A 24,509-nucleotide genomic window follows, 5' to 3' on the forward strand; every position below is an offset into this window, starting at 1 on the left:
AAATCTGGATCCAACCTAGTTTTTTTCTGGGCTTTTGCATCTTTTTTTTTTTTTTTTGGTACACAGGTCCTTAGCTGTTTACCATGTCTCAAAGTTGTTGAAGTTGCACACTGATTTGGAAACTAAACTGGTGTCTGTATTCATTGAGTCTACCTCTGACTAAACAGGGCTCACACAGTTTGTACAACTATCCTGTATGTATTTGGTTGGAGTTGAAAGCAGTAGAAACTCTTTTCTCCAAAAGCCACTATATATCTTTATCAGGTAGATGCCTGGAATGTTGAAGAGTGAATCCTGTCCATGACAGTGTTGGGACGCTCCTTGGGATGTCAAAAGAGCTTTCAAGTGTCAAATCAGTGATTTCCAATGGGGGCATAGATGTATGGATAACTAAGGGCTCCTTTGCATTTTCTGTTGATGGCAAGGGAGGATGTGAGTGATTCGCCTCTTCTCCCCACCCCAAATTGGGAAAGGGGGATTTTTCTATCCCCTGTTCGCATAGTGAATGGAAACAGGACAAGAAGTGCAATAATTTCTGTGGAATACATGACGCAGCAGTAAGTAGATGAGAGCTGGAATAGACACATTTGTCTTCTGCATAATCTTATTGGTATCCTCTTAGTAAAAGGTTTGGGTGTCACATAGCTTAGATGTGACCTTTACCTCTGTGATCATACAGAAGTATAATACTTTTTTAAAGTGAGTATTTGTAAGAAATTAAGCCTTGATTTTCCACCTAGTTTAATGCAATTGCCTCCAGGGCTAGTCATACTTGACTCCAACTCCCTGCTCCCAGCAACACAGATTCTACTCGGAGTAGATTATGAAAGTTAATCAAATGTATGCAAATTCAATGACTTCATGTAAACTTGATTTGTTTGATCTGAGAGCAAAGCAATTCCTCCTGAAGATTCCCTTTAGATCTCTTGTTAACTTTCCTTAGCAAAGAAAGGTTCTCTTTTGGAAGTTGATTAAAAATATCCCCCTCCATTAACAGCTGTTGTCTTGGGTCAGCAGTTTGGAAGTTCTTAATAAAGTTACGCTTGTAATGAGAACTTTCCAGTTTTCGTGCTGTATGCCTTGGTTGTTTGTAGTATTTGATACAATTCTCTTTCTTGTAAGCTTCTGAAAATCCAGTTGATAGTGTGCTTGAGCTGAACATTTAAATCCAGCCTCAGACGTGAACTTGTTATGTGGCCTTGGTTAGATCACTGATTTCTGCCAGTGACAGAACTCACAGGGGTGTCTGTAAAGACAGGAAGTGATACAGCAATAATAAGCTTAATTTTTTTGTGTTCTGCTTTCTCGTTGAATAAAATTCTTTTTGAGGGAACATTACCTTTACTGGAAAATATTCTTATTCTAAAGAAGTAATTCAGTGTATACAAAATACATCTGAAAATGAAAATAGCGCAAACCAATCTTTAGCGTAGGTTATGTAACATAGCTTGACAAGAGTATCCATGTAACAAATTGAATGTGAAACAGGTGTTCAGCGAAGTGTAGCTAATAAGAGGGAGACTTGCTGCTTGTTAAATCTCCAGCCCTAGCAACTGTGCATTGCTGGTTATACAAATTCAAGTCTGTTGCAAACAGAAGCCTTTTTCTGGAAGAAAGTTATTCAGGATTTCTTTGTGGATGGTTATTCGCAGGCCTCCACCTGTGTGGTGGGTTTGGAATGGAAACATTGGTCCTGGGCTCATCGTTCTGCAACCTGAAATAGATCTGTGTTGTAGTTGCTACAACGGCAACGTTGTCTTTTTTCCTTCCAGGACCTGATTATAATTAAGGAACAGTGTGGTGGCGGGAAATGTTAACAATTATATACATAAAGAGAGCTGTTTGCATTGACCCTTGGAAACACCTGGCTTTGGCTCTCTTTTGAAATACATCTTCCCTATCTAGATTTCCATGAGGACAACCTTGCAAGGTGCGGATGGCCCTTCTGTAGAGTCTTGGCACTTGTGATCTGGTGTCTGTCGGTGATTCTTTCCCCTGCGCTGAGATAGTAAAAACCATGAAGGTTGTACCAGAGAAGAATGCTGTGCGAATCCTGTGGGGCCGTGAGCGAGGGACACAAGCTTTGGGAGCACAACGTCTTCTGCAAGAGTTGGTAGAAGACAAAACCCGTTGGATGAAATGGGAAGGCAAGGTAAGGCTCTTGATAACATGTTTGCAAGTTGGCCTCTGAGCTTAAGAACGTAAGAACGTGCCTTAGACCGTTAGTCCATCTAGCTCAGTAGAGGGACTGAGATTTGGACAGGGATTGAACCTGGAACCTTTTGCACGCAAAGCATGTGCTCTTCCACTGAGCTACTGCCTCTGTGTAACTCTGTGTAGCCTGTCTAATACATTTGCTAGATTGCTGGATTTGATTTCAATATTTGTATCTAGTACATGCCAAGTTCAGGCTAAAGACAGATAAAACCGTTCTGAAATTATATCCATTGATGCTCATGGAAGTATTATGAACATATCTTATTTCTCTTGTGTTGACTTCATGAGAGGGAGTGGTAATGGTATACATAACAGATACTTTGAGCTGAGAAAATGTTTTGTACTCTTTGACTTTCAGAAAGTTGAGCTACCAGACAGCCCACGCTCCACCTTCCTCCTAGCATTCAGCCCAGACAGGTATATATTTCTTTTCTGTTCTTTTCTAAATGTTCTGTCTTTCAGAAAAGTTTGAAGAGAAATGTGCCTCAACAAACTTGGAGCTGGTGGTGAGAGCTGCTAAAGTAGCTTCTAGCTGCGCCATACCAGATGCTGCTGACTTTGGGGGGGATGATTTGAGGCTACTTGGGTACATGATCTTTATGATCAATATTAATGGTAGATCTGTAAAGAACTTGGTGACAGGAGGTGTTCATATGTGAAATTCTATGGTTTTAACCCTATTTTACAGGGAATTGATAGGCGGTATAAGGCTTTATGTGCTCTGTGCAGGCTTTGTACTCGCAACAGTGGTGCCATTTTTCATCAAGTGAAGACAGGTTTTGCTTCCCTACTCTCTGAAATGTCAGAGATTGTAGTCTGCTTGTGTTTGTTTCATAAAACAGGATGGAAGGCAGGGCCATCAACAGCTTAGCCCACATCCCTGTTTGCATAGCCACCTGAGATTCCGTTTCAGTTGCGCTCACTATAGTGTGATGGATAAAATGCAGGAATTGGCTTTTATATATGAGATTGCTGTATGTTGAGACAAAGGCCAGATTATGTGCTGACAGGATTGTTGAAGTTTGTTGGGAAAGAAGTGATATCTGAAAATCAGGAGTGGGTGGGTCTTCTTGTAGGGATGAGATAAAGTAGCTAGTAAGGGAAGACAATTCTCCAAATTTTATTTTCATATGAAAAAAATGGTAAGATCCTTAATCAAATGTTAGGGTTAGGCATTTGATCAGTCAAAAAAAGACCTGGTCAATTGCCCGGTCAGCTATTGTTGAATAACAGAGATATTTTAAATATTTATTTATTTCATTTATATCCCACCTTTCTTCCATTGTGGAACTCAAGTGGCTATATGTGGTTCTTAGGTGGGAACCAAGCACTGACCCAGACTTGCTTAGCTTCAGCAAGGTGACTGTCTCATGTGCCTTCAGACCATCCCCTGGGAAATATGCTAAGCAGTATAGAAATCTGTTAAATAAATAATGGTCAAGTCTTTGTAAAGCAACAAATGTTTTAATAATAGGTTTTACACCTGTGCTAATTACAAAAGCAAATTAGCATTGTTGTGAAACCATGAAATATAACTTTAAAAACTGTAATAATTTTTAGGAATGTTAGGTGAGGTGTCAATAACCATAGCATGTGTTCTTTGAATAAAAGGTTAGTTAAATTAATCTATCATTGGTTTATTTTTTAAAAGTTGGCTATAGTTGGTGTTGGAGCTATGATGTCTGAGTGGTTTGGGTGTTGGGCTTGACATGTAAGGAGAACCTTCTGCACCCGTTTGTATCCTTCTCCCATTCATATGTCTCTTTCAACTTCCAGTATAGCTTGCTAAATGACATCCACCCCCACCCCACCCTGGTCAAACATTCATGGTGCCTTTTCTTTTCCCCAGGACCCTCATGGCTTCTACTCATGTGAATCACAATATTTACATCACAGAGGTGAAAACGGGCAAGTGTGTTCACTCACTAGTTGGGCATCGACGCACACCATGGTGTGTAACCTTTCATCCTACCATCCCGGGACTTATTGCTTCAGGGTGCCTTGATGGAGAGGTTAGAATCTGGGATTTGCATGTAAGTTCCATCTAATGCATGTTTACTTTCATTTTATGCAGGGCTGGTTCATGTATTACCACAGTGGTGTGGGAACTACTTCTCAGTGGCTTCATCCCATACCACTCCAGTAACATGGCTATTCAAAGAACCATGTAGATGCAGCCAATGACGTAGTTCCTTCCCATGAAATGTCACCTGCAGTCCTCATTGTTCTAGGTTATTTTTATTCACTCTGAGCATGAAGCACCAAACGTTGCTTAGTTTAGGGTCTTTCTGCCAGGCTGTAGCAGCCATCTTCACTAGGTAATGATAAAGCCTTTTTAGCAACTCCTGATTATTTCTGAATTCTACGGGCATTTCTGTGAAAGATGACTATAGGTTTCTGGAATTAAAAAAGGCCTTCTCTAGGTAGGACTCTCTCTGTGTGCCATGAGGTGTGTGTTTCATGACATTTGTCCTTCCCCAGTGTGGAATAGCTGAAACGTTTGCACCAAGTCAAGTGAGCTGTTTTAATTACTCTGGAATTTGTTGTGGCTCTTGGATAGTCTATACAAGTAATTTACATATGCCTATTAGTTAGTCAGATGAAGAAACCTAGTGACTGGATGTGCAGTTGGGGGTGTGATATAAAATGGGAGAAGATGTGATAATGCTTGTTGTGATAAAAGTCTAGGTCATTTGTGGTATGTATGGGATCTGGCTTAGGATAATAAGAGAAACATGTTATGGGGTCCTGTTTGGATTTTCTTTGTTTCAAAAACACTGGTGACTGTAGTCTGGCTTGCTCTCAGGGTGGAAGTGAGAGCTGGTTTACAGATAGCAACAACGCCATTGCATCCTTGGCTTTCCATCCAACTGCCCAGCTCCTGCTAATTGCAACAGCTAATGAGATCCACTTCTGGGACTGGAGTCGCCGGGAGCCTTTTGCAGTTGTGAAAACAGCCAGTGAAATGGAACGGGTCCGGTGAGTAATCTTGCATGTGTATATTGAGTCAGAGAGGAACATGAGAAGGAGCCATCTTTAGAAGAAATGCTCAGGGTAATTGCTTGGGGCATAGTTGCAGCAAGAAAGTGAGAAGTAACTGACAAACTGGGGGCTCTTTGGAGTCCCTTATCCATTGCACCTTGGGGTTCACTGCTAAATTACATTACGAAAGAATGGTTTTGAAGGCACATGATGTGGTAAAGCTGCTCAAGCTAAGTAGGTCTGGTCCTATAGACTGCCTCAACTTTCTAGGGGCCATATGTCAGCTGCTCTGAATTTTCCAAAGAAAAAGTGGGATAAAAGTGAGAAATAAAAATGGGAGTTAGTTACTCCAGTTCTAGAATGAAACCTGCTATAAAATACCAAGACAGTAGCTGACACCAACTACTGATGCATTTATCACAAACCAGCAGGACTCTGAGATTAGTCATCAATATTAAACTAGATCAGAGAAGTGTACCATTTTTACTGAGTCCCAGCTCTCCTAGGTTTTCAGTCCATAGCCACACTTTTTAGACAACAACTGCAGCATTTTACTAGGAGTGTTACAAGGAAATTGGGCAATAACATGGAATACAGTGAGCTTTTTATTTTTTACATAGGATCATGGCAGAGCAGTCATTGGGGCTCTTAGAATAATGCAACAGAACATGAATGTGGGTTGAAAGAAAATGTCAAAACAGGACACTGTAGTAACCATTAAAGACACTTCCTTTAATGGCTACTACTGGTTCAGGATCTCTTGGTAGCCAGAGACTGAAAAAGCCCAACTTTGCCTCCTGCCAGGCTGACAGTGTCAGATTGCATCACGAGGCTTGGTCATGCAGCCTATAAAACCAACAGAAAATGACTGGAGATAGCTTGAAGCAACCCTGCGCTATTAGAAAGATGGTGCTTATCTGGGAGCTAGCTTTTGAGTGCAACTATATTGAGGTGAACTATATGGTTGCTCTTTCAGAAGCTGCCACTGTGGGTTGTGTCATGTTCTCCTTCGTCCTCTTCCTTCACAATCAACACACTCTAGGAAACAAAGCTCCAGGCTAAAGCTACTTTATTGGTTAATGACTACCTTCATTACAAATGCAAATTCTAAGAAACTCATATCAATAGAGAATACCAAGTGGAAGTTAGGGAAGTTGTCAGCAGTCTGGGCAAGAAACTCACGGCCAGACTAGCTTTGTAGGGATGCCCCTCCCTTAGGGTGGCTCCCGCCTACATTGGCTATCACAAGTGGCCAACCTGTCAGAGCATCTTAGCTCTGCCCCTAACTTTTCCTGCTTTGCTCTGGACTCTCATGCCCCTGAAGCCATGTCCCCCCCCCCCCAACTTGTGTTCTCATGGTGGAGGAATCAGGGAGCTGTTCAGCCTGTGCCATCTGTGCATCAGGGTCTTGGGAAGAACATCTCACTGTATCGGGACTCACTGGGGAGGTTGCCTCCCTCTGTTCTGGCTGTTCCCATTCTGAATCTGAGCAGCGAAACATCTCCCCATGCTCAGATTCATTCCTGACAAGTTGTCTGAATAAAGGACAGAAGCGAGTAGCTGCTAATAGTTAAGCCTTCAGTTACCAAAGGTAGTTCCTTGGTAACCCCATGTGGAACGCAGAGTTGCTTAGGCTTCTTCTAGCAGGCACAAAGGTATCCTTTAGATGACTCATTAGAGGAAGAGAAGCTAAGTGGCATACCTGTTTGGAAGTCTCAGCAGTGAGAAACAGCAATTAGGAGTAAAACGTAGCCATCCATGTGTGACTTGGCCTGTGTCAATAAAGTTAGTTAAGCTCTGGTAAGCTAATGGAAGTTTATGCATATGTTGAGCTACCTCTTAACTATATTGCTAATTCTTCTGTAAGCTGTGAGCTCATCTATTTTTCTCCAGAATTTTTTTTGCATTAAAGCAGCAAGAGTCAGATACAGAAATATTAAGCACTATATGCAGAAATAAAAGGTATAAAGACAACATGTTGGACTGAAGAGCTATCTCTACAACTTGAAAGAATTGAATAATTCAGTTAAAAAACTTGCTTTATAATGTTTTATGTTTGGAAGTAAATAATTACATTCTTGAAATGATGTAATATGTATAACATTTGACTCAGTTTGGAGGGCTTTCTTTTAGTTAGAAACCAGAAGCTTAAGAAACATGGGAGTCTGGAAGGCAGCGAGTGTATATACAGGCTAATTCTCTGGAACGGGAATTCATAGGGTGAATTTGCTACTGGGTCAGGTTTAAGGTTTTGTTACTAGTATATAAAGTCCTAAACAACTTGGGACCAGAATACTTGAGAGAGCGTCTTCTCTCTTATCGATCTGCCCAGTCACTGAGGTCATCAGATGAGGTGCTCCTACTGATTCTGAATGCCCTGTGTCCTGGTTGGAATCCACTCAGGATAGAGCCTTCAGTGTGGTGGCTCTTTCCTTGTGGAAATTCCTTGTCTTTGGATGTCAGGCAGGCACCAACATTGTTTTGTTTCTGGTGCCTGCTGAAGACATTTTTATTTCAACAAGCCTTCCCTGATTGACCAGCAAGTCCAGTGTTATCGTTCATGCAATGGGACTTTCCCCTCCTCTCCTCCCTGCTGCAGCCCCCTGGTGTGCCCCCTAATCTGCTCTGGAGAGTCTTCAACCCACTGGAGCAGATTGTGAGGGAGCATGAGAGGCTTCAGGGAGAGAGTGAATTGCTCCCTTCACCATTCTGCTGATGGAGCCATTCCGTCTTGGTGGGAGGAGTTTATTAGATACTGAACAAATCATTGTACAGAGATTTTGCTGTTTTGGCAACTGGATTCAATCTCAGATGCATATTTTCTTAGTCTTTATTTACCCATGTGGATTCAGATTTCACTTTCTAATAAGGAGACCTAAAACCAGACATGTTTTATTTCCCTTCAAAAATTGAGCTGCTTTGGAGTCTGAAAATACCAATATATTGTGTAGCGGAAAATTTACATGCCACGGTGCCCATGCAGTGTTCTTAGTCGACAGTGCAGTCTGTCTCCCTAGCAGTATCTGCTGGTTAAATGTGGTGGTGTTATTGTTACAGTTAAGTTATGTGTAATGTTGCCTCCTTCACATGCATGGCAGTGTTTTGCCATTTGGGGAAATTGGATACACTTCAGGGATGGATGAACCTCCCCCCCCGCCCCCTTTGTTAATTTGATAAAACTTGTGTTTCTTTACACCTTTGAACACTACAGAAATGCACGAGGTCCTCTTTGATAGGACTTCAAAGTGCTGTTGGCTGGAACAGCTTGTTCTGAAAGAATGGAATCTTTTTTCTTTGTTTCAGACTAGTACGATTTGATCCCCTTGGGCATTATTTACTCACAGCGATTGTTAACCCTTCCAACCAACAGGTAATGAGTATTCTTTCACTCTGCTATGACTAACTGCCCTAACTCTAGGAAGTCTGAGGTTTTGGATACAGCCTCAAGATGTCTCTCTGTGTAGAATTTTGGTGTAGAGTAGTGCGTATTAACTAAGTCAACTTTGATATCTGCTGTTTTTTAAACTGATTGAATATGAATGGCCTGAAAGCACCTGATATTGTAGAATTGTTAAAGCTATATAGGTCTGAATTTAATAGCATCTGGGTGGGATTGGATAAGCTGCTCTAAGCTTTCTGAAAGAAGACTAGGATATAAAGACAAGAAATGCTTATTCATACCCAGTGTCTGGAAAGTTCCAAGAGTATTTTTGTGAACCACCCAGAGAGCTTTGGCTATTGGGTGGTATAGAAATTAAACAAACAAACAAACAAACAAACATACATATATATATATATATATATATATATATATATATATATATATATATTTGACTTTGCTGAGATGATAATTGCCTTGCCAGTGCACTCATCCATGCTGGTGGTCCCAAAGTCTCTTTGACCTGATCATTCTTATGAGCTGCACTAGCACTTTACTGTTGTTTACCGTGTAGAATATAGCTGTGTTGCATCTGTGGCAGAACTGCCCAATTGTTGGAGTGGACGATCACAATATAAGGTAGGTGTTTCTGAATCTGAGTAGACTCTATAAAGAGAGCAACTCACAGCAACTTTTATCTTGCTCAGGGGCAGGGCTGCTGCTTTGTTTGTTGCAATGCTTACCCTGTTGTTGTTTTCTATCCTCTAATATTGATACAAGGTGACTGATCACTTGCATTTTCCTCTGCAGAATGATGAAGAGGTGGAAATTCCTGTGGATAGTACAGAAATGCCACATTATCGTCAGCGTTCCATCCTCCAGTCTCAGCCTGTGAGACGCACACCACTCCTTCATAATTTCCTGCATATGCTGTCCTCGCGCTCTTCTGGCATCCAGGTGGGAGAGCAAAATGCCATGCAAGACTCGGCTACTCCCTCCCCTCCTCCTCCTCCCCCTCCACCTCCTCCTCCACCACCACCACCACCACCACCACCACCTCCAGCTAGTGAAGCCTCTAGAGCATCTGCCTATAATGGCCTCAGTGAGCCTGTCAATTACCCCTCGGTAAAATGTTGCCAGCATCTGGGGGTGTTGTGCCTTTGCAGGCGATGTTCTAGTGCAAGACTTCCTTCTTCTCTCTTCCCGTCCCAGGACAACGCCCCTTCCACTTCCTCTGGGTCCACTGGCACGTCCTTTTCTTCTGTGCAAATGGAGCCTTACCAGCCCCAGGAGCAGGCATCTACAGCCCAGCAGGAGCAGGGCCTCCTTAACCGACCATCTGCTTTCAGCACTGTGCAAAGCAGTACTGCTGGCAACACCCTGCGCAACCTTAGCCTGGGCCCCACTCGTAGATCCCTTAGTGGGCCTTTGTCGGGCCACCCGTCCAGGATCCACCCAAGAGAGATGGCCTCTGGGTTAGAGGGTTCTGAGTGGACTCGAACAGTGTTGAATATGGGCCCTCGCTCTGAGTTGGAAGGTATGCCTCCTCCTAGAACCAGTGCCTCGTCAGTGAGCTTGTTGTCGGTACTGAGACAGCAGGAAGGAAGCTCCCAGTCTTCTGTATATACTTCAGCTACAGAAGGGAGGGGTTTTCCAGCTCCTGGAGCTGAAGCAGAAAGCACCAGTAGTGCTGGCCCAAGCAATCCGGCCAGCCTTCGCAATGAGCTTCAGTGCGACTTGAGGCGGTTCTTCTTGGAATATGATAGGCTTCAGGAGCTAGATCAGGGGATAGGTGGTGAACCCAGTCAGTCACATCAAGCCCAGGAGATGCTTAATAACAACATAGAGCCTGATAGGCCTGGTCCTTCTCATCAACAGACCCCACATAGCAGTGAAAACAATTCCAATTTGTCACGGGGGCATCTGAACCGCTGTCGCGCCTGTCACAACCTGCTGACTTTTAACAATGACACGCTCCGCTGGGAAAGAAGCACACCCAGCTATGCACCAGGGCAGGTCCAAAGCACATTTGAGGGTGTGCCATCCAGCAGTAGCCAGCTCCCACCTTCTGAGAGAATGGAAAGCCGAACTTCTCCCTCTAGCAGGCTGCCACTGGGAAGATCTTCTAACCCATCAGAGGAAAGGACCGTGAGAGTGGTCTTTAACCAGGAGACGGGGCACTGGGAAAGAGTTTACAGTCAATCTGCTTCAAATAGACCTGGGAATGTATCACAGGACGCCTTAAACCAGGAAATGCCTGAGGAAAGTTCAGAGGAGGATTCACTAAGGAGGTAAGACAGCTAGACTCTTCCAGTTCCTTCCTCCTCAGTTGGTGTCCGAGCATGCCGTCAAATGTGAGCGACCAAAAAGATCTGGAGAGAGCCCTTTCTGATATGGTCATGAATATGCCTGTTATCAAAACTGGGTGTAGGGATGACCTGGTATCTGCAGTAGGTTCCATATCTAATGCAGAGGGAATTTAAAATATGATGGAGGAAAATTGTACACATTCAGAGGTGGGAGAATGAAACTTTCTAGTTGAAAGAGACCCTTCTGTTCAAGTCTTATTCTCATGTTATCAAGACACTGCTTGTCGTAGCTAACCACAATACTTATTGCAATGACTTCTAAATTGATGCAGTGCACAAGCAGTTCTCACCACTAAGCTTTCCATATATTTTCAGTTGCTAACAGTAGTGAAAGCTTGATTTCCTTTTCCTTGAAGATACAGTGAGCTGTTGATTACCTTTCAGGAATAATCTTGGGTCTAAGATAATTAAATTGCATATAACTACTTCTGCCATTATGAGAAATATGCCAGTTCTTGGGCTATCTTGTTCTTGAGTTGCGTGTCTGACCTTGACTTGTAAAAGGCAGTTGAGAGAATATTTTAAAGTGTTTGTTCCTTGAACTAGCCCATGCCTTATCTTAGAGGGAAATAAAATGGCTACCTCCCTATAATATGTAGGAGTGGAACCAAATTGTTTTGGGTATTTTGTGGGGGAAGGAGGACATCCTTTTTCTTTATCGCTTCAGGAAATTTTTTGGGGGTTGAATTGGGCGCAGCCTTAGCTTATCTTCGCTGCATGTTGAATCTTGGTGATGACAAAATAATCCTTCTATTTTAAAAGCCCTGTCTGTGTGTGTGTGTGTGTGTGTGTGTGTGTGTCCCAACTTTACTTTGGAAATTTTCTGGCAGATTCTAAAATGAGAACTTCTTCTCTTGTCCTAAATTTACCTAACCCCAAACTTGTCAGGTGCCTGTTTATCATAAATTACTAATGTTACCTGGAATGCCTTTGATATTAGTAGCCTGTAGACCAATTTCCCCTCCCTTATACCTGCGGGTATGTATATAGGCCCTTCCCCACCAACTGGCATGCAAGTATTGCAACAATCCACACCATTTCCTAGCAGCCAAGGGGGTTTCACCTCAGGCTGAATGATGGATGTGCTTTGAAAGACACTGGGCAAGAAACAATTATTGTCACATGCAACAGGCCTGAAAGTTCAATCTTTGCCCTGGGTAACAGAGTTGGAAAGTTGTCACAGGCCTCGTTTCTGTGTAAATATGTAGGCCTTTCTCTCCAGAAGACTAAGATAGAAAGATCTGGTTGAACTTGGTTAAAACGATGTTGATATATGCCCCCACCATAAAGGCTCAGAGAAGCTTCCATTTGTTATGCTGCCAGAAGAGGCAGCAAGTGGGGGGGCTGAGTGAAAGTGTTCATGTCCGTGCATTCAGAATAAATATGGGGAGGCTGTGGAGAGCACCCGAGGAGCCATGGAACTGGATTAGGGGAACAGGAAAATGGACGTAGAGTGGAGGGGAAAGATGATAAGAAATGCTTAGAAGACTGAAAGTCCCTAATAAATGTCCATAGTAGTTTCATGTATGGTCAGTTGAGTTTTAGACATGTGTTGTCTCTGTGTCTTCCCTGCAACTTTTAAGTATTTAAGTATGCATTTCTGTTGTCTCAGTGGTTATACCACGGCTGGGAGACGTATGGCTCCAGTTGTTGTTAGACTGGAACTCCTGTCAGCTCTCACCAGCATAGCCAGTGGTGAGGGATGATGAGACTTTCAGTCCAACAACATCTGGAGGGCCACACATTCCTCAGCCCTGGTTTATACTGTGCTTTGCATTTATCCATTGAGCCAGGTGAATGGAACTTTTGTAGGAGCTGAGAAGAAATAACTGGTCAGAACCCATAGGCAGTGAGCAGGATTGCACCTTGTGGAATGTTGAAAGGAATGTGTGGGAAAACCTCATCTTGTGGGTCCCTTGTTCTCTAGTTCAGTTATATAGAAGGAAAGTTGACTCTCTTTCTCAGGGGATCGTCTAGATGTGTCCTATTCAGTTCTTTCTTTCTTACAATCCAGCTGATTTGATCTTTGGGCTGTCTTAACTGTCATAGATGGTTATGTTCTGCCATCTGCTCTGAGACAGTGGCAGCTGAGCTCAGCCAGTCTGCCAGTCATTTACCTCTCTAAACAGATGCTTCTTGCTATGGTAAATGCATCTGGAGCAGGCAACCTAGTGCTTGGGCTTGCTTTGGTGTTCAGTCCATGGGAATTCCAAGAGCACAAAAAACCCCTTCCCCACCCCCCTGGTAGTTCTTTTGTGCAAAACACTTCTGCGCTCTTCACTTCTGGCTGTGCTATGAAGTGTTTTCTATTCTTCAGCATGGAGCAGGAGCAGATGCCCCAGTCACGCTTTTACTGTCAGCAGTGTGAACCACTTTTTCCATGACTTCTTCCCAGGTTGGTTGTATTTCATCCAGGGAGAGGTCAGTCATATGGTGCCTTCCCATGCAGTGGTTGTTTGGCAAAGTAGGAAGGCAACGATCAGGTGGTCAGATCCTATGCAATAATCCCCTCCCATTTGGTTCTCTGATTCAGACATCACCAGCAGCAGTGTAACAAATTATTGGAAAGCGGCTGGAGGTAAATGTGAGTAGGGCCAAAGGCCGTTCTTGAGTGAGCATTACAATTGTGGTGGGGCATGGTGGGGTGAAGGTGTTCTCTAAGATTCCTTATGCCAAGTAACAGGGTTCTGTAGCTCAAAACTGGCACCTTAAATGTTGCTGAGAAGGCAATAGAAAGCCAGTAAAGAGACTGGAACTCAGGTGTTAATTAATGTGCCTCCTGGTCATCCATCCCTATCAAGAGGTAGACGAGTGCATTATGCTCCAGCTCTAGTTTCTGCGCCGTTTTCAAGGGCAGCTCCTATGTAGAGCACATTGCAGGCCAGTACTTGAAATCTTCAGGTTAAGTTGCTATAAATGATTGATGTAATGTCAAAATATGACACGAAGACTTGCACCCTGTTCTCAACTGATCGAGGAGAGAAGTGCTTTTGTCATATCATGACCTTTTGCTACCATGTAGACATCTAGGATATAGGAGTGTCCCCAGACTGTGAGTTTAAACAACCAAGGGAGGCTAGAGTCTGTTAATAACAGATGAGCCCCGAGTGACAGCTGCATGCTTCTAAATGTCAAAAGTGCTGAACCAGGGTTGGATGTGAAGGGGAGACCTAACTATCATCAGTGTCTTGCTGTTGCCTTACTCCAGATTGCTTCATTATTTCACCCAGAAGTCTTATTGTACACTTTGAGCAGGAGGAAGGACAAAGAGAAATCTGCAGAACTCCCAAAGAAACTTCTAAGGCTGCACTGGTGTACTGGAGCTTGGGGATCATCAGAAGAAATCCATGTATTAGTTCTTCCAGCAGATGTCACACTTTGCAAAGTAGTTACTGGATTAGTGGCTGCAAGCATCCGATGAAAGGAAAAGATGAAGGACTGATCTGTTGCTATCTCTCTGCAATTGTCAAGGGCTCCTTGGAGGCCTCTCTAAGTCTAATCCAGTAGCCAAGTCCAGACACAGACAAAGGGATTCTTTTCAAAGCTTTATTCCTCTTTTACAACTTAACAACTCTACTGTTAGCAACTAGATATGAGCAGCAGAGTACTTGTGCCCTAAGTTGGAACAGTTGGTCCCCATTTGAAGGAGAATCATTGGCAGACCCTGAACTTATGGGCTAGGGAGTGTCCCTCCCCTTTTCCCTTGGATCCTCTGGGCGCAACCATTGTTTGTGCGCCAACCGGGCACTACGCCTCCTTTCCACGCCCTCCATTTGGCACCGCTCCCTGTGTCGGCATCGCGCATCCAGCAAGTCTGCTTCCCGTGCTCTCTCACTCCCGGGACTGCTCTCTGTGCTAGGAATGCCGGTGGGAGGAATCCCTGCCAGCTGTTGGCCCTGGAAAGGATGAGCACGCTCCTCTCCCAGGAGCGGCTGCTCTTCCTCAGAATCAGAACTACTCTGGGATTCTATGGGCTTAGTGTCCACCCTGACAGCAATTTGTTCCCTTGACCTGATTTATCAGTTCGATAAGTTGCTTGTTTGGGAAGTTTGTTTGCAGCACAAGAATGGAGTTAATGATGACTAAATGAAGGCTGTCCCCCTCTGGATCATGTTTCACAGATTGGCCATGTGTGAAGAGTTCTGATGTTTGAGTGGAGTTGGCTAATTATCTTAGGCTAATCACTTAGGCATTAATAAGCATCTAATTGGCTTTCTTGATTGGCATCCTTAGTCTCAATGGAAGGCCATAACGAAGAACCCCATTAAAAAGAACATATGCCTCTTCCACACAGTTGGATCTGAAAGCAGCAGGATAGCATGACTTGATGCAGTTAGACTCTCTGGTCTGACCATGGGACTTTGGTCTCTGGGTAAATGCATAATGCAAGATTTTGTGGATGTGTACACATGGTAAGGTGAAATAAGGCCATATGTCTGCTTCAAAGCAATAAAAGATGTGAAGATGTAATTTTCTCCAGTGATCTTCAGATTGGTGCTGTTTGAAAGACAGAACCATTTGTTTACAGATGCTTTCGCTATCTGTCTGTGTATATCTGCTGGGCCCCAGAGTGACTGACTATCCGGTGATACTGGTATATGACAGGAGACTAACTGATCAACACACAAAGTTGGTAGCCTGGTCATTTTCTGGTAACCGTCTGCAGTGTAGCTATGTTAGTGCTCTCTAGACATGTTTACTGACAAGTATGTTCTACAGAGTTCAGTGGAATTTACTCCCAAGTAGATGTGTGAAGGAATGCAGCCTTAGTATTTTTAAAGAATAAGGCCTATAACTAACTAAGCCTCCATGTTATGGTGTAGTCCAAGTTTGTAATATAGCATTTCTTGTGTAGAGGTTCTAAAGTTGAACTACAGATTCTAGCAGATGATGACTGCCTACATGCTTGTCAGTTAAAGTTTTCTTTTTTAATTAAAAAAATCTGGTTATTGTAACTTGAAATAGTAATGTTCGGTTCACACAGGTTATATAGTAGGTAATACTGTAGGTACTGGTGAAAGGTTTTCCAGATTATTTCACTCATTAATCAGTATTGCTAAAGTTCTTAATTCCTTGGCTCGGAAAAGAATCTTGGCAACTCGTAATACTCTGTTCCAGTCCAAGGCAAGCATTATGACAAGAGTTTTTATCTGGCTTGGATTGTCCGAGTTGGAAGAAAAACTCTTCCTTCCCACCCCAGCTAACTGGTTTGTCTCAGTAACACACACCCTGTTTGCAGGCTTACAGTTTTTAAGATGGCAATGAGACAAATTATAGAGGAAGGGAAAGTATGAATGTAAAAACAGAGGCAAGGAGTTTGTTGTCAGATGGAAGGACATGCTAATGATGGGGAGCCTCAAGAGTAAAGGAATGCAGGCAGGAAAAAGTAAAAAGTGGAACTTGTAACGAAATGTTGCCTTGTAGAGTGCTTCTGTTCAGAGTGATAGGCAGCTGTGTTCTCTCTCAGGAGACTTCATTTCACACACACTCCCAGTCAGTAAGCATCCTGCGCCTGCTGAGCATACTTAGACCTCATTGGGCTGTTTTGGGGGATCTCCCCCCCCCCCCCGCTTAGGACCCTTTCTCTTAAAAGTTTTTTTTTTAAGTTCTGCAAACCTTGGAGTTCCCCTTAGCATGCTGATACTCCTCTTGTGCTTGGATGGTGCTGTTTTGATGACATAAGGGGAGAATTGAGTTGCAGTTAGCATGTATGATGATGTGCTGATCTAGAAGATTGGGACCAAAGGGCAAAGGGTACAATATGGTACATATGGAGGCAGAAGAGAGAGAAGCAGACTGTGGAGACATGCCATAAACTCTGTTCTGGGCATTCAGTTCAGCCAAAGAGATCCTACTAGAGAGAATGGTTATCTAATAAAGAGCCTTTTCTATAGTGTCACCCTCTTTGTGGATCTATGGTGGCCTGGCTGACCAAGTCCCTACCTGTGTTTAGGAAAGGGGTCAAAGCCCTCCTCTTTTGGATGGCTTATCAATCTTGTTTTTTAAATTATTGTTTGACTGCTGAAATCTTCCTATGTTGTGCTTTAAATTGTGTTTTAATGTTTATCTTGGTGTCATTGTTGCACTCATATTTATGTATGTTTTAATGCTTGTAAGTTACTTCGGGGGCCAATTTTATTTTGCTGGGAAGTTTGATGCAAATGTAAACAATAATTTGCCAGTCAAAACATGTGGCTAGCCTACAAAAATGTTTACAAATCCACTTTTCCACAAATACCTATTTAGTTAAGCGTGTGGGTGCTAATGTTAAAAAGTTTTCCTGCTTGGTCATCTAGAGCCAATTGCTGCTTGCCGCAGGTAACCAAGCCAGTGGCTATTTAGAGGCCTGTTGTTATGGATCCATATTTATTATGACTCTCCCTTGTGCTACACTAACAGGCCAATTCTATACATGTTTGGTTGGAAGTATGTCCCATGTTGTTAAATAGGGTTTACTGGTGTGTAAATGTGCATAGGAACGCAGCCAAAAGGTGTTACCACTCCATATAAGTTTACTGTAAAGCCATGTGGTAGTGTTTCATCTCCTGTTGTGAAATGGGCATCATTGCACAGAGAGAGAGAGGCAGAGAGGCTGACGCTGGGGAAGAATTGTTGGCCTTCTGGAGAAGCTTGGTTCTTGATTGGTGTAATCTTTGTTTTCTGAGGATGGGTTCTCTCCTCTGGGCCTTCTCTATCAAGGTCACATTAGGTGACTTCAGACTTTAGTGGAGGAGTGTGCTGACCTCAATTTGTGTTGTCTTCATTCTCTCTCATCTCCCTCCTTCCTTTTTAATACAAGTAATAGTTAAATCACAACTAATTTGTGTGTTAAGTGCTCCTGAGAATGCAGTCTTGTTTCAGAAAATAAGTGCCTTGCTGGATCAATTTAGATCCACTCAGCCTAGTACTAGTTGCAAAAGTTGATTGTGTTGGGGGATTTTAACATCCACACTGAGGCCTCATCAGGAGCAGCTCAAGATTTCATGGCTTCTGTGGCAACTATAGCCCTGTCTCAATTAACATTTAGCTATGTATGTAGCAGGGCACATTATTGATCTGATATTTGCTGGCCAGGATGAAGGTGATCTGTGAGTAGGGGAGCCTGAAAGAACTCTGTCATGGTCAGATCATTACCTAGTAGGGTTTAGATTTACTGGGGTTCTGAATCTCTGCAGGGGAGGGGGCTATTAAAAAGGTCTGTCCCCCAAGACAAATGAATCCAGAATGATTCCTGGATGTTCCTGAGGATTTTCTGGCCGCTGGAGCTGGCTATCCTGTTGAAGCCCTGGTTGATCTGTGGAATGGAGAGATGATGTGGGTGATTGACATGATTGCTCCTAATCATCCCACCCCTCCTGTGATGTAGAGCATGGGCTCTTGGCTTTCTGCAGTGGTGATTGAAGCATCCACTTTGTCTGGTTTTGATGGATGAGTTTCATCTTGTTCAGCCTGAGGCTGTGGACAAGTTGCTTGCAGAACTGAGGCCGACCACTTGTTTGGTAGACCCTTGTCCATCCTGGCTGATAAGAGGTGCCAGAGGGGTACTGGCCAATTGGTTGATGGAGATCGTAGAGTTTCTGTGATAAGAGTTGTGTTCCAGCTCCTTGAAAAGAAGCTGCTGTAAGACCATTGTTGAAGAAACCATAATTGAATTACACCTCCCTAGACAACTAATAGCCTGTCTCCAATCTTCCTTTTTAAAGTATGGTCCTAGAAGGAGTGATGAAAACACAACACCAGGCTTTCTTTGATGAAGCTGATTATTTGGATCCTTTCCATTCTGTGTTCAGGTCTTATGTTGGGACAGAGATAGCCTTCTCATTTTGTGGCGTGACCTATGCTGATAGCTAGACAGGGGGAGTGCATCCATGTTGGTTCTGCTTGGCTTCTCAGTGACATTCAGCGCCATCAACCATAGTTTCCTTCTGTGACACTGGGCAGTTATGGGACTTGGGGGCACTGTTTTACAGCCCTTCTGATTCTATCTGGCTGAATGTTCCCAGAAGGCCCCCAGGGCTATTGGCCTATGAGGTTCTCCAAGGCTCTTATTTTGTTCCCTATGCTTTTTAATATCTATAACTTGAAGCTACTGGGAGGTGATCTGGGTTTGGGTCTCATTACTGTGTTGATTATACCTGGCTGTATTTCTTTTTCAACTGATGCCAAGGAATCTCTGGAAGTCCTGAACGGTTGTCTGGGTGCAGTGATGGATGTGATGTGGGCTAACAAGCTGAGGTTCAATCCAGTCAAGACAGAGGTTCTTTTGGTCAGTACACAACCCAGTCTGAGATTTGGGGAACAGCCTATTCTGGATGGGGTTGCACTTTGAAGAATCAGGTTCATAGCTTTGGGGTTCTTCTGGGTCCAACATTGCTCCTGGAGGATCAGGTGGCAGCTGTGGCCAGGAGTGCCTCTACCTAGTTTTGACTGGTGTGTCTCCTGCACTTCTTCTTGTAAAAGGCAGATCTGGCCATAGTGATTCTTGTCTTAATCACCTTTTGTTTAGATTACTGCAGTGTGCTCTACGTGGGGCTGCTCTTAAAGAGTGTTTAGAAACTGCAGCTGGTGCAAAATGCAGCAGCCAGACTGTCTGGCATATACTTTGTAAACCATGTAACACTGCTCTTCTACCAACTACACTGGTTTCCAATTTGTTTCTGGACCCAGTTCAGGGTTCTGGTTCTTACTTAGACAGCCCTAAACAGCTTAGGGCAAAGACAGCCTCCTTCCATATGAACCTGTCAATAATTCACAAGCATCTAATGAGACCCTGTTGTATGTCCCACCACCAAGGGAGTTCAGGTCGGTGAATACATGGGACAGGGCTCTTTCTGTAGCAGCACCCTGACTGCAGAAATCCCACCCTAAAGAGGTCAGATTGGCTCCATCTTTGCCTAGCTTTAGGCAGGCTGTAAAAACTGTTCTGTTCCACCTGGCTTTTGATGGGGTTTAAACTCCACACTTTGGTTTGTTTTAAAGATCGTTGTGTTCTTTAAATTAGTTTGGTTTTTTATAGGTAGTTTGATTTTAAAATGTCATATCACTCTGGGGGCCCTTATGGGGAGAAAGGCAACTCATAAATATTTTAATAAAATAAAAAATAATTGTGTACCTAGCAGGTGCTAGGTAGTTCACCAGATACTGACTATGGAGCAGTTGCAAACCTTCTGTCAGCCTCTAGTTTAATGAATTTCAGTCAGTGAACCAGAGGGCAAGATTCTTGTCCTCAATTTGACATCCATTTTTTTTAATGGAACAAAAATAACCAGCTTGTAACTTGGCCTGGCATCAGATGAGATCATGAGCCAGATACAGTTCTCGAGCCAAGCTCCTGGCTTCAGTTCTGTATTATCTAAGATGGGGAAATATAAATATTACCATAAAGGAGTTCAATACATTTATCTCTGCCTGCAGCAATTGGTTGCTGATAAAGCCTGTAGTTTTGTGTGGAATAATGTTAATGCTGTTTTTGCTGATGGGGATGAACTCTCCTACTTCTGGGTGAGTAGGAGAAAGTTCTAGAACATTACTGGAAGGGATTAGCTCGATTGTATTCGCTGCCTGTGTCTTCATTTTCTATATTTTGTGGCTATTTTGCAGCACTTTTCAGATCTTTGCCTGAAATTTAACGGTATTGCCTTCTGCCACAGGGCCAGTGGTGTAGTGGTAAATTTTAAAGTGCAGGCAGTCATCATGACAGTTCCCATAGCCATGCCACCAAGGAGAGGCCACAATTGCAGGCAGCTGTGTTGATCCAGGGCAACAAACCAATTCTAGCAGTTTTGCTTTCTACCAGGAGCAGGTCTTTTATAAAGCTAATGGGTCTTAATTGCTCATTCAAGACTAGGCCATCCCAAAATACTTTGCATTACAACTGGTTTAACTCACAACTAGGGATGTACGAAAGTCCCTTACCTGAACCCGAAGCTTGATTCGCGGTGGGGGGGAGGCGCTCCGTCCCTCCCCCCGAAATTCTGGCCGGGGGGGAGGCGCCCCATCCCTCCCCCCTGAAATTCTGGCTGAGGGGGAGGCGTCCCGTCCCTCCCCCCCCGAAATTCTGGACGGGGGGGAGGCACCCCGTCCTTCCAGCTGTGAATCCTCCTGTCCTGCCGGGATGCAAATGGCGGCGGCCGTAGCTGCCGCCATTTGTGTCCCTGCAGTCAGCCGTGATAGACTACATAAATGTTTACGTAGCCTATCACGGCTGAGTGAAAAAAAAAAACTGCGTGTATGCAAATGGTGGCGCCCATGGGCGCCGCCATTTGCGTACGCGCGGTTTTGTTTGTTTTTTTTTCACTCAGCCGTGATAGGCTACGTAAACATTTACGTAGCCTATCACGGTATTTTTAAAAAATCTAGCCGTGATAGGCTACGTAAATCTTTACGTAGCCTATCACGTGTGGTTTTTAAAAATTTTTTTAACTTGGAAATGGCGGCAGCGGCAGCTGGTCAGAAGACTGGCTGCCGCCGGAGCTGCCGCCGCCAGGGACATTCGCACAAGGTAAGTCCCGTCCTGGGGGGGGTGGGGGGGGGCAGACCATTTCTCCACCAATTTCAGGGGGCCGAATGTGCTGGCATTCGGCCTCCCCGAGATTCGTGGAGAAATTCTCTGACATCCCTACCTATATATTGTTGCGGAGAAAATTCAGCCCCCCCCTCCACACACACACACACGTAGGCACTGTGAAGATTGCAGCTAAGCTCAGAGGGAACAGGGAGTTCTGAGTGGGGTGGCAGATGATGTCAGTGTACCTGCTAATCAAAAAGTGCCAGCACTGTGTCCTTGCGACCCCTGGTTAACTGCATAGGGGTATCCTACTGCTGGTTGTTTCTTGGTGCGTTATAGCTCCATGTAATTTTTTTGAATATACATATTTGTATGTGTGCTGAGACTTTCCTCCTGAAGTTTTAAATATAGCTTCTACTATTAGAAGATTGGAATGGTAAGTAGTTCTTGCTTTTCGATTTGATTGGGATTTCAAGAAAAAAGCTGATTCTCTAGAATTAGGAAAACTGAATTTGGACAAAGTCTATTGCCTATGGTACTTTCACATATCATTCCCCCACCTCCAGCTGATCCCCAAGTCAGCCTAGGTTAGCTACTGACTGGGTTCACACAACACTACACCCCACACTCAAGGTTGAATGTGAGTTGTCATTGAACCATGGGTTGTTGTTGAACTGTGGGATGTTGTGTTGTGTGAATCAAGCTGTACTAACAAACCACGGTTTGTTAAACACAAACAACCCACAGTTCACAACCCAACAAAAAACCATGGGTTGTTTATGGTTAACAAATCATGGTTTGTTAGCACGGCTGCAAACACAACAACCCATACTTTAACAACCACCTACGCATCAACAACAGTCTACACACTCAACCCATACTCAACCTTGAGTGTGGTGTGAACCCAGCCACTGTCTCTGAAAGCATGGTGGTGATTTCACGATGTTTGAATTAGTGATGGGTAAACATCCCTTGCTTAATTTGGAAGTGGCTCAGTACTTATAAGCATCATCAGAATACTCTGGAGAATAATATATTTTGAGCGCTGTAACTTGTAACTTTTTTTTGCATATGCATGCTTCACTTTCAGGCTGCATGAATATTGTAGCAAGGTGGAATTGCAGTTCCAAGCACCAGTCATGGTACAGAATAGCTTGTAAATTCAACATGCCAAGAGCAAAGAAGGGTTTAGATCGGGATGTGGGGTGGGTGAGACAGCAACCACATTTACAAGAAATAAGAGAGTTGACCCAGGTATTCACCAAACAAAATACTTGCTTGATCAGGTAGTCTGATCATGTAGTTCAGCCAATGAAAGTTTCATCAAGAGTAATGGATTAGGTTAACATTCAAGAACTTTTGTATATGGGCCTACAAGACAGATGGCTTTAGGCGCATGATTTGTTGAATGCTGACCACTCATGCTCAGTCTTGGGGAAGGGCCATGGCTCAGTGGTAGTAGAGTGCTGCTTTGCATGCAGAAGGTCCCAATCCTGGCATCTGTAGGTAGGGCCAGGAAAATTCCTGTCTGAAACCCTGGCGAGCTGTTGCCAGTCTTTGTTGACAATACTGGACCAGTTGGAACAATGGTCTGAAAGGCAGCTTCCTAGGTTCCTAGACTTTTTTTACATCTCGTTTTTGGTGAAGAACGTCTCACTGAAATGGTGCTTGGGAATATAGCTGAACATTATGAGCTGAATAAATTAATTTTCCAACCCAAGTAATTCCAAGCTTCAGCCATATTGTTTGTTTGCATCCACTTGTCCATGACTCCATATATATATTTCAGAAGTACCTGCTTAAGCCTTATTGTTCTTCTCTATACTTGCCAAAAGTGCAGGTGCTCTTAGGATCACACCATTCAAACATGGTACCTCTGTATTTTCAGTGGGTTAATGTTGACTGATCTTGAAAGCTCTGAAAATGCTCATGATTAGTTGTGCCTTGGCCTAGTCCCCAAGGCCATGACATGCTTGTTTTCTGCAGATTGCAAGGATTTCCTGTTTACCCCCCCCCACACACACACACTTTTACTTGAGAGAGAGTTTTATGTCAAGTCTGCAGGGTATCTCTGGTAAATGTTTAATTTATTTTATATAATCATTTATATCCTGCCTCTTTTGCCCAAGTAGGGTGCCCAGAGAGGCTTACAGGTATTTTCTATAGGATTTTTTTTACTACCTGGCCTGCTTTAATTAGTGCAATAAATACTTCTGTTGCTCAACCTGCCTTTCAGCAATGCTCTTGACCAACTTTCCCCAAACTGGTGCCCTCCAAATGTGTTGGATGATGGGGGTAGTAGTCACCAGAGGGCACCAGATTGTGGAAGGCTTACCTTGATCTATATGCATCAACCTCCTCGTATATTTGTTAAAATAAGCATGGATTTACTTTATACAATACTTTTTCTTCATGCCACTAGAGGGTGCATCTCTCAAACTTTAAACAGTAAATAGACAGTGTCTCTTCTAATGATGGGACTGGAATACTATTCTAAAAGAGAATTACAGAACAAAAACATGCAGCTTTTTTATCACCAAAGATAAGATAATTTAAGGAAGCTTCACACAACCCACTTTCCTGCTACAAAATACTCTTTTGTGTAGCAGGAGCAGCAGCTTCATTACCAGTGTGTACATGGATCTCAAATAGTGTAGCCCCTATATACTCCCTACACAGTAGATTATCTCTAAGTAGGAAAAATAATGTAATGTGTGAAGAAGAGCATATATACTCTATCCTGGATGTACTGACAGTCAATTTCACTGGATGACCCTGAATCCTAGTTTTAGGAGAGTTAGAGAAATGTATCTGTCTAATTCAGGGGTGGGCAACTGTGGTGGGTATGGGGGCCAGAGGTGGGCAACTGTAGGGGATCTGTGCAGGTGCTGGAAAGATTTAAAACCAATTATTTTTTAAAAAGTGGCTGTGGAGTGCCCAGAGGGTCAAAATTAATTTGTTTTGCACCCTGTTGGTGCTCTATGGCCACAACGGGTACCACTCCCTCTCCCCATTTCTATTTTAACAGAATTCAAGGACGGCAGGGTCTGCATGC

General features: G+C 43.5%; 1 protein-coding gene across 2 annotated transcripts in view; it reads left to right on the top strand.

Moving 5' to 3' along the window:
* Positions 1-24,509, top strand: part of AMBRA1 (autophagy and beclin 1 regulator 1) — a 223,597-nt gene that overhangs the window by 11,322 nt on the left and 187,766 nt on the right. For both annotated transcript variants that reach the window (XM_084850244.1, XM_084850255.1), the window contains exons 3-8: positions 1,906-2,152; positions 2,576-2,634; positions 4,067-4,250; positions 5,024-5,196; positions 8,503-8,569; positions 9,389-10,869. In XM_084850244.1, the coding sequence (XP_084706370.1) occupies positions 2,018-2,152; positions 2,576-2,634; positions 4,067-4,250; positions 5,024-5,196; positions 8,503-8,569; positions 9,389-10,869 (2,099 nt within the window). In that variant the 5' untranslated portion in view covers positions 1,906-2,017. The remainder of the gene's footprint in view (positions 1-1,905; positions 2,153-2,575; positions 2,635-4,066; positions 4,251-5,023; positions 5,197-8,502; positions 8,570-9,388; positions 10,870-24,509) is intronic.

The sequence above is a fragment of the Heloderma suspectum genome, chromosome 1, assembly GCF_057233095.1.
Source record: "Heloderma suspectum isolate Gila_16-S chromosome 1, 16-S_ref, whole genome shotgun sequence".
Lineage (NCBI taxonomy): Eukaryota > Metazoa > Chordata > Lepidosauria > Squamata > Helodermatidae > Heloderma > Heloderma suspectum.